General features: G+C 42.8%; 3 protein-coding genes across 4 annotated transcripts; 2 read left to right on the plus strand and 1 right to left on the minus strand.

Moving 5' to 3' along the window:
• The first annotated feature begins 40 nt into the window (after nt 1-40).
• Nucleotides 41-1,167, plus strand: gtf2h5 (general transcription factor IIH, polypeptide 5). Its single transcript, XM_080021768.1, has 2 exons — nt 41-527; nt 900-1,167. The coding sequence occupies exons 1-2, from the start codon at nt 493-495 to the stop codon at nt 1,078-1,080; spliced, it is 216 nt and encodes a 71-aa protein (XP_079877894.1). The 5' UTR covers nt 41-492; the 3' UTR covers nt 1,081-1,167.
• A 784-nt stretch (nt 1,168-1,951) lies between these two features.
• Nucleotides 1,952-4,035, plus strand: dynlt1b (dynein light chain Tctex-type 1b). Its single transcript, XM_080024017.1, has 5 exons — nt 1,952-2,018; nt 2,182-2,223; nt 3,502-3,625; nt 3,710-3,787; nt 3,913-4,035. Exons 1-5 carry the CDS (start codon nt 1,995-1,997, stop codon nt 3,981-3,983), a joined length of 339 nt encoding a protein of 112 aa, XP_079880143.1. The 5' UTR covers nt 1,952-1,994; the 3' UTR covers nt 3,984-4,035.
• On the minus strand, nt 4,020-11,119 carry tmem181 (transmembrane protein 181). 2 transcript variants are annotated; one of them, XM_080024016.1, is made up of 16 exons: nt 11,010-11,119; nt 10,523-10,626; nt 10,067-10,134; nt 8,271-8,361; nt 7,997-8,118; nt 7,745-7,858; nt 7,534-7,614; nt 7,164-7,263; nt 6,828-7,050; nt 6,683-6,740; nt 6,387-6,489; nt 6,249-6,300; nt 6,042-6,124; nt 5,824-5,913; nt 5,648-5,714; nt 4,020-5,346 (listed from the first exon to the last, which is right to left on the minus strand). In XM_080024016.1, exons 1-16 carry the CDS (start codon nt 11,015-11,017, stop codon nt 5,262-5,264), a joined length of 1,449 nt encoding a protein of 482 aa, XP_079880142.1. In that variant the 5' UTR covers nt 11,018-11,119; the 3' UTR covers nt 4,020-5,261. The 2 variants fall into 2 exon arrangements, with proteins under 2 accessions (XP_079880142.1, XP_079880141.1); XM_080024015.1 differs by having other exon boundaries at nt 7,745-7,861.
• Between the last annotated feature and the right edge of the window lie 4,453 nt (nt 11,120-15,572).

Consider the following 15,572-nt stretch of genomic DNA (forward strand, 5'->3'; position numbering starts at 1 on the left):
CGCTGATGTAGCTGGAGCCGATCGACATGGACCGACGGCGTATCCCTCCGTAGCCATTTAAATCACCCACAATGCTTTGCTGCCAGCGACAACAAAAGCCCGTAGGCGACCGTAGCGCTCCTCGCCACCGATTTGTACCGTTTATTTTTCCGTTACATACATTTGATACCGACTGCCACGAGACTCGTTCTTGTGTGACAGCGAGATCCAATGAGCCAGTCTGACGGCTAGCGCTCGCCCAGTTAGCTTCGAGGAGCTGCGTCCCGCTGTAGGAGACAAGCTAACGCGTTAGCGCCGGCCCGTCGCGTCAAACATAACGCAGGCGACGGAACACAAACGGACGCGCGTCTGCGACGTCAGCGGCGCCAGGAGGTTCCCTCCAGTAGATTCACAAAAACGAAACGAATAGAAACGCGTTATTCCGCGCGTTCCGCATCAGACCCCGAGGCACAGCGCGATCGAAACTCTCCGGCGTGATCTCCGCCCGTCGACATGGTCAACGTGCTCAAGGGAGTCCTTGTCGAATGGTAACATCTTGATTCTCTGTGTTCATCGTTATCAAACCCCTAAATAACTTTTTCATTGACACATGAACGTTATAATAACAGGTTTGCTGTTATTACGGCGCCGACACATTTTCTGTAATGATGTAATGCTCATCAAGATATATTTATACAAAATGGCTGTACACACGTTAACTATATCATGTTATTACCAGTACTATCATTGTGTATTATTGCTGCACTGCTGCTATTTAGTTGAGTATATTGGGAATGGGATCACTAGTTAGCACAGTCATTCTGTTTATACGTGTGTGTACACTTTCTTTTACATTTAAATTCACTGCACTTGCTCTAGCACCTGACCTCCCCCGGGGATGAACGTGTTTACCTCCGCAGCGATCCTGCCATGAAGCAGTTCCTCCTATACCTGGACGAGACCTGCGCTCTGGGGAAGAAGTTCATCATCCAGGACCTGGACGACAACCATGTGTTCATCCTGGCGGAGGTGGTTCAGATCCTCCAGGAGAGAGTGGGCGAGCTGATGGACCAGAACTCCTTCCCGGTCACTCAGAAGTGATCGGCGATCTCGAATAATTTTGAGATCCAAATACGTTTGTGGAGATGTGTATACTGTATATTTGTCAATAAATCACAATTTGCATCCTGTCGCACAGAAGGCGTTGCTAAGCTTTTGCTGAGTGGTTTTGGAGGAACCCGCTTGAGACGCGAGAAGTTTCTGAATGTCATTATGTCCCGCCACCTTAAGTGCATGATGGTGAAAATGGTACGAAGCCTTACGTTGACAATGGAAAAAACACTTGAAAAACACTTTGGTACAACTCCAAATTCGCCGATAATGAAAGGGGATTGTATATACCCAGTAAGACCCCACTGCTGAGAGCCAGAAGTCAGCGTCTCTGTCAAATGACGTAATGTAAAGAAACTCTGGCTGAAATTTGCCAAAACACACCTGAACAAACCCAAATCCTCCTGGGAGAATGTTTGTGGATAGATGAGACCAAATGAGAGATTTTTTTTTTTAATTGAAGATCACATCAAATCTTTGCTTACAGAATACAAAATGGAACCCTCAAAAGAAAACAAAACTGACCCAACAGTCAAACATGGAGGAGGTTGAGTGACGTCAAGGATGAAAAGGCATCCAGAAGGGATTTTAAACGAAATACTGGATTGTTCCGAAGGGACCAGCAATGACTCCAGATCCAAATCCTGTTGAACACACGAAGAGTGTGAGTGTGGAATCTGGACACACCATTAAATCCGAGAGCAGTTTGCAAAAGGAAGAGTGGGGAAGACTTCAGAAATCCAGTCGTTATGGAAACACGTTAAAGCATCTTTTAGGGAGATTCCCCCACACAGCCCGGCAACTTGGTGCAGCATCGTGTGACGTCATAACCGGATACTGAGCGTGTGGAGGAGCACACAAACACACACACACACACACACACACCGAAGTGCCAGGAGCCTGCAATGGACGATCTAACCGAGGAGGAGGTGGGTTAGCTTGTGTCTCGCCCGTTTAATGTCCCCTCGAAACGTTGGATTTCAAAATGCTGCCGAGATGTTACTCTGAGCCATTTGTATTTTTAGTTTTTTGTTATGTATGAACTGTTTCGCCAGAAGCGCCGACCGAAGTCTCTGGTTTCTGTCCTTTCAGACCACCTTTGTCGTCGAAGAAGTGAGCACGATCATAAAAGAGGTAAAACGTCAACCCGGTGTCGTCTTTAAACAGCACATGGTGTCAGCTTTTAGTGGCTCGCGTGTTCCTTTTCATTTTTTTTCTCGTTGGTTGCTATCGCCAGCTAGCAGGTCTACGTACAGCGTCTCGTTGTCAAGGACGCCATGATGGTTGGCAAGCACCCTTACCAGGACTTTGGTGCACTTACTTGACGCTTTGACAACATATATGTTTTTATTATATATACACACACATATACATTCACTTAACACTTCATCAGGAACACTATACTATATTGCTCTAAAGAAACATCCTTAATTCTTCTTGGCATGGATTCCACAAGATGTTGGAAACATTCCTTTGAGATTCCGGTCCATATTGACATGATTGCATCACGCAATTCCTGCAGATTTGTCAGCTGCACATTCATGCTGCGAGTCTCTCGTTCTATAACATCCCAAGGTGTTCGATTGGATTCAGATCCAGTGACTGGGAAGACAACTGGACAACATTGAACTCATTGTCATGTTCATGAAACCTGTTTAAGACAACTTTTGCTTTGCGACATGGTGCATTGTCATGCTGGAAGTAGCCATGGGAAGACGGTTAAACTGTGGCCATAAAGGGATGCACATGGTCAGCAACAATACTCAAATAGGATGTTGCATTCAAGCGATAATTGATCGGTATTAATGGGCCCAAAGTGTGCCACTAACAAATCCCCCAAACCATTACACCACCAGCACCAGTCTGGACTGTTGACACAAGGCAGGTTGGGTCCATTGTTTCATGCTTTTACACCAAATTCTGACCCTACCACCTGTGTGCCTAAGCAGAAAGGGAGATTCATCAGACCAGGCTACATTTTTCCAGTCTTCAATTGTTCAGTTTTGGTGAGCCTGTGCCCACTGCAGCCTCAGCTTTCTGTTCTTACCTGACAGAAGTGTGCACTCTAAGATGTTTTTCTGCTCACCAGTTGTACAGAGTGGTTATCTGAGTGACCGTAGCTTTTCTGGCAGCTTGGACCAGTCTGCTCATTCTCAGAGAAACTCAAATCAGCCCGTCTGGCACCAACAATCATGCCATGGTTGAAAAAGCTGAGATCATTTTTTCCACATTCTGATGGTTGATGTGAACATTAACTGAAGCTGCTGACCCGTATATGCATGATTTTATGCAGTGCACTGCTGCCACACGACTGGCTGGTAAGATAATCGCATGAATAAGTACCTAATAAAGTGCTCAGTTTTCATTATTATATTTATATATACACTTTTTTTCCCTTTTACATTGTACTAGTCTATAGAAGGAGCCATAGGGGCCAACGCCTACCAGCACAGCAGGGTTAACCCGTGGACCAGCAGTATAGTGGAGCAGTGCCTCAGTCAGCTCAGCAAACTCAACAAACCTTTCAAATATATCGGTGAGTGGCTGCCAGAAGCCAAACCTGCTACTGTTTGCCTTTTAAAGGTGCTTTTAACAGGTGTGTGTGTGTGTTTGTCCACAGTAACCTGTATCATCATGCAGAAAAATGGAGCGGGAATGCAAACAGCCAGCTCATGCTTCTGGGACAACACAACTGATGGTACGACGACAGTTTGTGTTCTTGGTTGTGGAGTTATCACAGCAGAGGTCTCAGTGAACTATCAGCAGGAGGTTACTAGTTAAAAATGACTGATCTCAAAATTCTCTGTGTTTGCTTCACCACAGGATGCTGCACAGTGCGATGGGAGAACAAGTCCATGTACTGCATAGTCAGTGTTTTCGGCTTGGCCATTTGAAGGAGTCACAATGTAGTTCTGTTCATTATTTAACACACACACACACACACACACACACACACACACACACACACACACACACACACACACACACACACACACACACACACACACACACACACACACACACACACAGACACACACCGTTTACACATATTTTATTCCATAAAGCAACACAATATTGCAAGTAAGTCCCTCCAACAGATAAAATTCCCAATACAACTTAAAATAGTTAAAATCAACAGCTACATTCATACAAATAAAAATATAAATAAAAAAAACAAAACAAATCACAAACTTGGTGTCCAAGCTTTTACAAAATCTCAGGCAGCAGCCTGAAAGGAAGTGTAATCCTGGTGTGATAAGCAAGGCACCGTCTTGATCAGGACATTTGGAGATACTGGTGGCCAAGGGAAACTAGTTGATTTGGGGGAAGAGTGGGGAGAGGTGCCACTTTTATAAACAAATACAAACAACGATTCAGTCATTGGCAAAAACAAATCTACTGCTTAATATATCAACGCAGATCATGAAATGTGGGTCATGATATGACAAACCTCAGACATTGCTGGTCCGTTGTAACATTTCTCACTGTCGTACCAAAAGAACAATATTGACTATAAGAAGTCATCCAACACCATCGAAATACAGCAGCAAAACAAAAATAAATTTGACACAGTGCAGTCATAGAGGTGCTTCATCACAAATTGACTCAATCAAGGAATGCTGAGGTCAGCAGTCTCTCCAGTTAAGGCTCTATAGTGTTTTTTTGTTTTGTTTTTTTTAAAGAACATGACGGCTGACTTGGCTGGTCAAGACATATACAAGCTTTTCCGTCAGGGTCTCGATTTGGAAACGCATTGAGCCCTGCCAGCTTTGTGGACACTCAATATTCTAAGAATGTTAGAGCGTTAATGGGAATGGCATCAACCACATAGTAATGTATCAAGACGGCAGTAGTTTAACATTTTTTTTTTTCTTTTTTAAATAAGTCTCCCGCAAGTATTATTGGCACTTTTCCCGTTCAGCTACACTAATGTGGCGATGCTGGGGTATGGTTTTCGAATGTGGCTGCGTACGGAGACACATTCAGTGGAATTACATTCAGTAGACATTGAAATTTGAATGTATCTTAAAAAATATATTTATGTACAAGTTAATGTTTATTACTTAGCACTGCCAAGGTGTTTACTCTATTTACACATGCTCATTTCTGATCCCATACTTTCCTCCGAGCGAGACAGGAACAAAGAGCGAATGTCCGCCGCTTGGAGGCGCTCAGTCGCTGTCACTCTCGTCCTGGTACTTCGCCGTGGCTTTGATGGCTCGGCCATTTTGTAACGGCATTTCCTCGTAGTCACTCCTACAAAAAAGGCAAATTGCAACGAAATACATGAATAGGTGGATTCGTTATCCGGGTATTAATTGAGCACATGGCAACATAGTGATCAACACGATCACCTATCTCAAAATCCATTATATCTTCAGTCAGGTAAACTGTGCTCAGCATTTGGACGAACTTTTCTACCTGTTAAACTCAGTATACCAAAAGCTGAACAAGCTGCACGAGCTTTAGGATAAGCCAATACGTGGAAATCTGAGGCTAAAGCTTAAAAATGTGAGTGGTACTGGCTTTAAATAGCATCAAATGTAAAAACACATACCCGTAGATAACTTCATCGTCCGAGTCGTTCAGCATGGAGAAAGCAGGATTGTCCTTTAACTGGGAATCTGGAGGATGAAACACAATCCAGGCGGTCAATATGTTAGTTCCCAATCTCTTGTTGCAGAAAGGATAAATTAACCACAAAAAGTCAATAATGAATATAATGTAACATACCGTAAAGGGCATTTTTAGATGGCGAGTACACAAACGCTAATGTGTACAAATAAAAGTTGAGTAGGCCATAGAATGACAGAAATTCCGCTGGTGGTTCTGGAATTAAGGAAGAGTCATCCAGTGGTTCATAAAAATAAAAAAATGAAAACACTCAAAAGCTTATAAAGCTGGGACAAGACAATTAATGTCAAAATAATCGTCAACGGTGAAAAGGATATAATTTTGGTAATGGGTAGACAACTCGGCCACAAAACTGTCTTGGAGAGCCTTGTTGCCGAACCTCAGGTAGAGTATGACCATGCTGGGGACAGACAGACAATAGGTTTCAAATCCAAATAAATGTCAATAATCAATTTTCGGGCTAATACGGACACGTCAATCTTAGAAATGAGAACATGGAAACCTTTGGGATTCCACAACCCTACCTTATAATAAGGACCACAAAGGTCAACGCCGTCAAAAACTTCAGACGGAGATCTGTAGACACAACAATCACAGGTTGATATCAAACTGATGAAGGGAAGAGTCGGGAGGGATGAGATCGACTAGAGCTAAACTGCGACCTGAGTACGGCATGTTCTTGAGCTCCGAGCAAGCTCTGACGATGAGGAAGATCAGGTAGAGGATGTAGAGAGCCACGACGACCGCGAAGAAGATCTTCATACCCTGAGAATGACAGAGGTCAAAGACACAAACACACTAGATGATATTTACTTCAACACCTTCCATTTTAACCTGACTTCTCCACTTCCATCGACAGACGCTCAGAATTTAACTAAATCAAGTACGCACAAGTTCACAGTAACCCTTGGCATGATCATTGATATGTTTAAAGTGTCTTGATAAGAAAGAGACTCACTTGGAAGTTGGCGATATCAACCTTGTACTGATAGGTAGGATCCTGCAGCTCATTGACCCTACCAATCCAACAGAGGGACGTGACGCCATTATTTCAGTTCTCTCATCGTTTTGCGCGTTTACTTGTACATAGAAGTCTGACTTACGTTTGCCATATGCCCAGAGTAACCGCTGACAGCCACAGGAGACCCACAATCACCAGTTTGGGCAAGTAGAACGTCAAGAATTTTCGTTCGCCCTGGACCCTGATGCCGTGATAGACACAGAGCCAGAAGAGCAGCAGCGAGCACAGGAAGAGAGCCTGGAAGAACGCGTCCAGCATCCCCGGAAACCAGCTGTTCACCAGGAACGACAGCGGGAAAAACGGGTCTGAGGAGAGAAAATAAAAAGACGTTGAGAGGGTCAGAGTAAGCTACTGCAGCTGAGGTGGTGGCCATTTTAAAACGAAGGGAAGACGGACGGGAGTCGGGACAGGAACTCACCATTGTAGAGCAGTAGAAGAGGCAGAAGTATGGACATCCACCTCTGTTCTATCCCCCAGTCTCTCATGGAGAACTTCCGAAGCGAATGAGCAAACATGCACTGGAACATAAAGTGAATAAGTATAAAGCACCTGGATTTATTACAGTTAATTCAGATGTTTTATATGTTTTTTGCCAAACAATAGACAAAGTGCTTTGTGGACTATTGAATTTGTGGCAAAATAAACGCTAATGTCATGGTTAAGCACAATTTTCTGTCACAATTCCACATCCAACAAATACTACAGAACTTTTGTGATGAACCCATAACTGAACTGTTAATGGATATCTGGTGAGGTAAAATGGAGGACTAAAATGAAGCACGTCTTACTGTCACCATGAAGGTCAAGACAACGAAGACAAAGCGGAACCAGATTTCCACTTGAGAGAAGGTGGGGTTGTACATTTTCCACTGTAGACAAAAGAGGGGGGCCGAAAAGAATATGAAAAAATGTAAGCATGACTTACTGAATGGGGTATTTACAAGAAATACAGCAACCGCAGTTAAAGTGCCAGTTGCTATGTTTCCCCCAGACACTCACCACAAATTTAACCTTGAAGTCGTAAGTGATATTTTCCAGGCCTTTGAAGTCGACGGTGATCTGATACTGGGTGTAGTTCAGGTATCCCAGGTGGACCACGATGATCTCATCACACTTCTGCGAGGGTGGGCACGAGTTCAATTAATTCACTTGGATGTGCAGTTATTATAGACCTACAACTAATTTGTCTGATAACAGTTATTGTAATTATGTCAAGCCAACTGAAAATACAGGTCGCCAGTGGTCACTCACAGCACCGCAGTGGAGCGTTCGGGACTTCTGGTGCACGTTGTTGCGAATGTGCATGACGCTGGCGTCCTGCATCACTCCCTTCAGCTCAACATTGATGTCAAACTGCTGCTGGAAGGCCACCACTGGTTGAGGCAGGGGAACAATTGTGATATATGTATTTAGAGATAAAGCTTATATGAAATGCTTCTGTCTCACATCCATACAGATTACGATACACTAGGACCCCCAGCAGGACAGTAATGCCACTTTGGAGTTATTTTGTGGGTGTTCTTACCATTGCTGTGCTCTACTTGCATGAGGCAGGTCAACCACAGCTGCTGGTTGTAGGTGGTGAGGGGTGGAGACAATAAATTGAAGGGCCCGGTCTGAAATCACAAAATGAATGCAGTGAATTGATCTGTTGGTAATTCCTCATAATATGAACAACCACATTCCTTCTGAAGTGATTACAATTATATCCACAACTGCTCATCATATACTGCGCGCGCGCGCGTGCGCGCACACACACACACACACACACACACACACACACACACACACACACACACACACACACACACACACACACACACACACACACACACACACACACACACACACACACACACACACACACACACACATAAATTCATGAATTCATAAAGTGAAGAGGTCTATGCCACTTTGTCCTTTTTGGGCAGTTTCTTTTTTAAATATTTTTCTTCACCTCATTATCATTTCTATTCAAGCTCAACAGCACTACGGGTTCTGCTCTGCCGTCCGATTCCACTTCACACCGAGACCGTGGAGATGGGTTGGTTCGTTCGTGTAGGGCTACACAGGCAATTGGGACATTAGCCAAGAAGTGGTATCGTCATCCAGTTCAATGAGGCCGCTGACTCCATGTGGTGATTTGGAGATTGGGCATTCATCAATGATGTGCTCAATAGTCTGTGGTTTTCTGCATTCACAGAGATTTGTGGCAGACACTCCAATCATATGCAGATAGGTTTGGGTCTTTGCTACTCCAGAGCTAAGTCTGTTGAGGTTGACCCAGGCATTCCGTGGTAGGTCACACCCAGGCGGATTGGTTGAAGGGGAGTTGATGAACTTCCTCAACGTGGAGGTCGACTCGGACCATTGCTTGTTCCAGCAGTCAAGGATCCATCCAGGGTGTGGAGGGCTCGTGGTAAGGAGTCTCCTAGCTTCGGTGGAGAAGTGTCTGCGTTTGAGTCTCTGGTGGCCATATTCAGCAGGCGGGGGGATCAGGCTTGCTGGCTCATCTGCACTCTTGCAGGCCAGCTTCAAGGTCAGGAAGTTACGACGGAGCTCTGGAGGTGGAATGCCAGACAGTATGGGGAGAAACTCGACAGGGGTTGATGGCAGGGCACCACTAATTAGCCTCATGGCGGTGTTAAGCACAACATCAACACAGGCTGTATGGCTGCTGTGACTCCATGCAGGGGCGGCATACTCAGCTGTGGAGTATGCGAGGGCAAGGGTAGAGGTGCGCAGGGTAGAGGTGCGCACCCCATCCAGTGCCAGCCAGTCTCTTCAGGAGGTTTACACGGGCAGCGGTCTTGGCAGCAACTTGTTGGATGTGTGGCTTGAAGGTGAGGCTACGGTCAAGTGTGACACCGAGATATTTAGGGTTGGGGTCATGCCTGACGATGGTGCCGTCAAGTGTGATGTTCAGCATGGTATTCGCACATCGATTGGCAAGATGGAACACTGAGCAAACTGTCTTGGGCAGGCTAAGCTTGAGATGCCATTTATGGAAGTACCTGCTCAGTATCGAGAGATCTTTCTCAAGGGCATTCTCAACCACACTAAAGGCTTTGTCACCAAATCCAATGGCTGAGTCGTCGGCGTAGGTGTATAGCGAGCACTCTCCAACAGGCATGTCAGCGGTGTAGATGTTAAAAAGTGTAGGGGCAAGAACAGAGCCTTGGGGGAGCCCGTCCCTCAGTCTCCTCAGTGGAGATGGGTGTAAACAGAAGACACACACACACACACACACACACACACACACACACACACACACACACACGCACTCACTCACTCCACTGGGCAGCCTTCTCTGTCACTCACCTTAACAGTGTAGTTTTTCACCAGCAACTGGTCACCACTGTGCTCTTGGTCATTAATGATTCTGGGACCTAAGACGCAAAGGAAAAGTTTTGAAAAAAAACAATGTATATGTACGTTTCAATTATATGTCTCAAATTTGAAACGTGAAAAACAACAGTGTTTAAAGGTCAGCCGTCAGTGAAAAAAAAAGACAAGTGTGTCTTTATAGGACGGCAAGGTTCACGGCAATCCATCTTCCCAATAAGCTACACTGATACCCCCTTTTGTATGTCAAAGTCACCAGCAGGTAGAAGTCCTTCTAATGATGCTAAGCTTTGTTTGTTTACATCATAAAAACAGAGGCAGAGTAGGAGGCATTCCACATCAATGATTATTAGTATCAGTTGTAATCCGAATGCCCCGCTTGCTTTCGTAGGTTTAAGTGTACGGTAATAATGTTTTGTCATTCCCACCTACCCGCAATACCAATAAATACTGTGAGGGCGAAGCAGATCATGAACACCACGAAGACCAAGACAAAATGTCTTTTGGAGAGCGTGTAGAGCCGCATGGGGGCCAATCTGGTGGGAAGAGACACAGGGTTCAACACTTCCATTCACAGGTTGACAGAAAGAAAGCAAACAATATATGTGACAGATATAAGTGGGGAGCATTTCAGGAGTTCTGCAAAAAATATATATATAAATATCCATCACTGTCTTAACATTTAACTAGCATAGTGGAGGATATTAGCACTGACCAACCACAAAACTAAAAAGGTTTAATGATAAGGCTCCCACACGGGGGCGTGGCCTAATTAACCCCGATCTGCTAACACTTCGCTAGCGTGCTAGCGTGCTAGCGAAGTGTTAGCAGGTGGGGGCCGGTTAGACGGGAGCGGGGCCGCGTTTGGCCTCGGCGTCAGAAAACAAACGAACGTCCCCGATGTGCATGACTCACTTACCGCTCCATGTTGTCCTACTCTCTCACTTACTGGCGGGGCAAAGAAAAACAAAACAAAAACAAAAAGACACACACTCCAAACGGAATCCACATCCGTGTACACGAATCAGCTGCGACAACTGGAACGACACGTCATCAAAAGGGACGTGTCACGCGGGTAGCTGGGACGGAGGAGGCGGTGAGAACTGGATTTAAGCGATTATATTATTTTTGTTATATTATAGGTTTTTAAAACAGTTATATTTTTGTAATATTGTTTTTTTAATAGGATATTACAATATAGTTTTATTTTTGTTATATTATAGGTTTTTATAACAGTTATATTTTTGTAATATAGTTTTTTTTATAGGATATTACAATATAGTTTTATTTTTGTTATATTATAGGTTTTTATAACAGTTATATTTTTGTACTATTGTTTTTTAATAGGATATTACAATATAGTTTTATTTTTGTTATATTATAGGTTTTTATAACAGTTGTATTTTTGTAATATTGTTTTTTTAATAGGATATTACAATCGTTTTATTTTTGTTATATTATAGGTTTTTATAACAGTTATATTTTTGTAATATTGTTTTTTTAATAGGATATTACAATATAGTTTTATTTTTGTTATATTATAGGTTTTTATAACAGTTGTATTTTTGTAATATTGTTTTTTTAATAGGATATTACAATATAGTTTTATTTTTGTTATGTTTTTGTCGGATATAATATAGTTTTATTTTTGTTATATTATAGGTTTTTATATAATATTCTAATATAGATGTATCTATGTTAGATTATAGGTTTTTATATGATATTATAAACTGGGTTTTTGTTATATAATACGTTTTTATGGCTTCTTCTGCCTCTTCTTTCGGCTGCTCCCGCTAGGGGTCACCACAGCGGATCATCCGCCCCCAACACCTTCTGTTCTGCGCGTCTTCCTCCCTTACACAAACTCAACTCAACAACTTACTCCATAACCCTTCTCTGTGGCCTTCCTCATCCTTCATCTGCTCTAGGCATCCTTCTCCCAATGTTACTCTCATCTCTCCTACATACGTGTCCAACCTGTTTTTATATAATATTATAATATAGGTTTTTGTTATATAATAAATGATATGATATGATTATGATATTATAATATAGGTTTTTATTAAATTGGTTTAACCAATGGGTAGGACAAACAGTTAAGGTTGCAATACATGCAATGTATAGTGCATTACACATAAGTATGTGTAATGTTATAATGTAATGTGATACATTTCATAGTTATGTTTTATAATAATAATAATAATAATAATTATTATTATTATTATTATTTATTAACAATAATAACAGTTATTATAATTATAAATATAGCTGCAGGAACACAGGGTCCATCATGGAACGTAGCATCCGTTTGTGCTGTCCCTCTCTTTACATTTCCGGAGTTTCTCTTGAACGCAGCATCGGCTCATGTAATGACGCAGTGACACAAGTTTCCCGAGTCCTGGCGACACGCAAAATTACTAATACATGGCTGCACTTTTATCCTAAAAAATAGGAGGTGGCCGTCTACTAGGCTTGGACCGATTTACGATTAGATCATCTATTGGCGATCGACTGCATCCATCGTGATTGACATTGATGACAGTTTTTTGTCTTTTTTTCTCTGCCAGGAAAAATCTGAGAATTGAAACGATGTAAGTGCAGTTCACCGTGTTCTGAAACTGGAGTGGAGAGGGAAAGAGGGGGAAGAGGGAGAGAGGGGCCTGAGGGTCTCCCCCTCTCCGCTCAGAGCTGTCCAGTAACCACTGGTGATCGGGTCTCACTTCCCCTCTACAGTCCCGTACATAGACTTAGAGGGGCAGGCGCTCAAAAAAATAAAAATAAAATGCATGTGGACCCCCAGCTCCGGTTCTCGACAGTTTGTGGCTCTGGGCAAAAGGAGCAGCGTAGCGGAGCGCAGATCACCGGGAGGAGACGTCTCGTCGCGGTGGCTGTGATCTGCACTCCGCTCTGCGCACATCGCAGGTGCGCCGAGGTTCGATTTTCATAGGGGACACTGGAAAGGAAAATCTGCTACCTCGATACCTATTAATAAAAAAAAAAAAAAAAAAAAAAGGAGCGCCTGATAAGAAGGGCACCGTTGGGTCCATGGGGCAGGTGCTCAGACATTCCCCCCACCCCCATGCACGTACATACCGCTCTACATGCAAATTTTGTAATTATAATATAGCAATTTATAATATAATCTCATAGAGATTCAAGCTAATTTCGTAAAGATTTAGATTTATTTTGTTTCCTTGGTCCCTTACTTGTATGGAAAATGAAAAACGGAAACCGAACTCAGAGAATTGGAACACAGTTTTTTTATTTCTCCTCCAGACAGCGTTGCACGCGGGCTTTTTATTTTAGATCTATCAATTTTTGTTTGTTTCCTACATAAATTAAACTCAATTTTTAAACACGACTGGGTTAAGGTACTGTCCAGGTCCTTACTCTGTACTGTTCCAAAAAAGCCTGTGCATCCCCACTGTCGGGACACACATCTCCCTGTTGCTTTCCATTGCTATGGGACTTAATTTGGTAAAAACTGGATGTTTTTGTGTAAATATTTTACTTGTCAATAATAAATCCTGCACTTCTGGAACGGGAAGACCGCATTTGCCACATTACATTACGTTCTATGCGCGTGAACCCCACTCGCACGCATCCGATAAAATCGGTTGCGTTGCGTGATCGCCTATCACTGTCCCCCAGCAATCGGCGATTGGAATTTTGCACGATCACCGAAGCCTACTGTCTACTACCTCTAGTCCACGGAGTCCTTCCTCACGGTGTCTCTGTGGAGTTTCATCAACTTTTGGGACTAAAATAAAACAGACATGATTCAGACCCATTGCTCTGAAGCTGCAAGCGGACTCCATATGTGAGGACACAAATGCGGACGGAATATGTTTTCGACTCCGACTGTTTGTGTGTTACGACTGGCTCGGATGGCGCAAAATAAGGAGGGATATGGCACCAGGTTAGGTGCGAAAATAACACGTTTTTATTTACAACAAGGGCAAAAGAATAAAATATCAAACAAAAAAGCCCCGCCAATGTCAAGTAACACACACACACACACAAACACACTCTGCAACCACTACAGAGGGATGGAGTCCACACCATGTAGGTCGCATGGTGCGAATGGATGTTCGTAGCCACAACCTGCACATTTATAGCGAATTGGATGATGATGTCACAAAGTGTCTTACTCAACAAACTCATCTCCCTCCACGTAAGATTTTGAACGTCGCCGTGTGGGCGATGCACGAATGTTCGGCTACTTCCAGTCAAATTTTGTCAGTTTTTCATTAATTCCTGCTCCAAATGTGGATCGATTTGGATGAAACTTGAACTACTAGATGCTTGAACTTGACCTTTTGAAGGCCCAGTTCTATCGGGACTCTAATTATTTTTCAGACGCCTCACTGGATCTTGAACACATCACATAGTTGTATATTCGAGTGGAATCGCCTCTGCGTGGTCACAGGTTTCTACGGATTACTGTTTTTCGTATTTTTCATTGATATGGCAAAGTAATGGGGACCACGGAAATAAAATATCAATCAAACAGATCTACAGACAGACATCTACCAGGTAAGAAAGTACATATACAGGTAAACGTATAGTCTGTAAAGACAAACCACTACAGAGCCACAGAGTCTACACCGCACGCTGGACACGGTGCAATGGACATTCTGAATCAGAACCTGCACATTTATAGTAAATAGTGTGATGACGTCAGAAAGTGTTTACTCTAAATCTCATCTCGTTCATTTTCTTTAGGAATAGTGTCATGTCAATCAAGCAGGATCAGCTGAATATTTGGGATCAAAGTTGTTTGGTTTTTCACTAATATTTAATACTATATTTGTATGAAACTTAAACCAGGAGATGCTTGTGACATATAGGTTTAAACGACACCTTAACCGTGTTCGTAGCCGTTCGTAGGTCTGTCATTATGGTGTTCCAGATACTTTTAGCCGGGTTGGACGTATTTTGGCGTTGAATGCACTGGACCATGTCTTTGATTTTTCGGTCAAATTTGGTCTGTTTTTCACTCATTTCTGCTCCATATGTGGATCGATTTGGATGAAACTTAAACCACGCGATGTGGTTTATTTGACATACCTGTTGTAACGAGATGTTACCGTGTTCGTAGCTTCTGCCGTTCTTCTGTTTTTAATAATTGTCTTATATGTCAAAAAAAAAAATTCGATTGTGACTAATATTATTAGGAATCCAGCCTAGTGGGCTGGATTCCTAATAATAGTAGTCACAATCATCCAGTACTGCACAACAACAGCAGATGTGCTTCTCGCCTTCAATGGAAGATGTTAAAAATGTTTTCTAAGCTATATCTCGACTATTAATTGCAAAAGAGATGTGAACATCTTATTTGTTCAATTTGAATTGGAAAAGAAAATAATAATAATAAAAATTGAAAAAGACAGTAGCTCAGCAAAACGACACTCGGCCTTGCCCTGGAATGATGTCAATGTCGTGTTACTGAGCGGGTCGGTTTAGATCTTCAATAAGACTT

Source organism: Zeus faber, assembly GCF_960531495.2.
Source record: "Zeus faber genome assembly, chromosome: 2".
In the NCBI taxonomy this organism is placed as follows: domain Eukaryota; kingdom Metazoa; phylum Chordata; class Actinopteri; order Zeiformes; family Zeidae; genus Zeus; species Zeus faber.

Bases quoted from the DNA above. Each gene is read 5' to 3' on its own strand.
- tmem181 (XM_080024015.1), bottom strand. The intron at 8,362-10,066 runs GTGAGTGACAGA...TTGTGATTTCAG, and splicing joins TGAAAAACTACACTGTTAAG to ACCGGGCCCTTCAATTTATT. The intron at 7,051-7,163 runs GTGAGTTCCTGT...TTCTCTCCTCAG, and splicing joins TCTTCTACTGCTCTACAATG to ACCCGTTTTTCCCGCTGTCG.
- dynlt1b (XM_080024017.1), top strand. From the start codon at position 1,995: ATGGACGATCTAACCGAGGAGGAG. The intron at 2,019-2,181 runs GTGGGTTAGCTT...CTGTCCTTTCAG, and splicing joins ACGATCTAACCGAGGAGGAG to ACCACCTTTGTCGTCGAAGA. The intron at 2,224-3,501 runs GTAAAACGTCAA...ACATTGTACTAG, and splicing joins TGAGCACGATCATAAAAGAG to TCTATAGAAGGAGCCATAGG.
- gtf2h5 (XM_080021768.1), top strand. From the start codon at position 493: ATGGTCAACGTGCTCAAGGGAGTCCTTGTCGAATG. The intron at 528-899 runs GTAACATCTTGA...TTACCTCCGCAG, and splicing joins AAGGGAGTCCTTGTCGAATG to CGATCCTGCCATGAAGCAGT.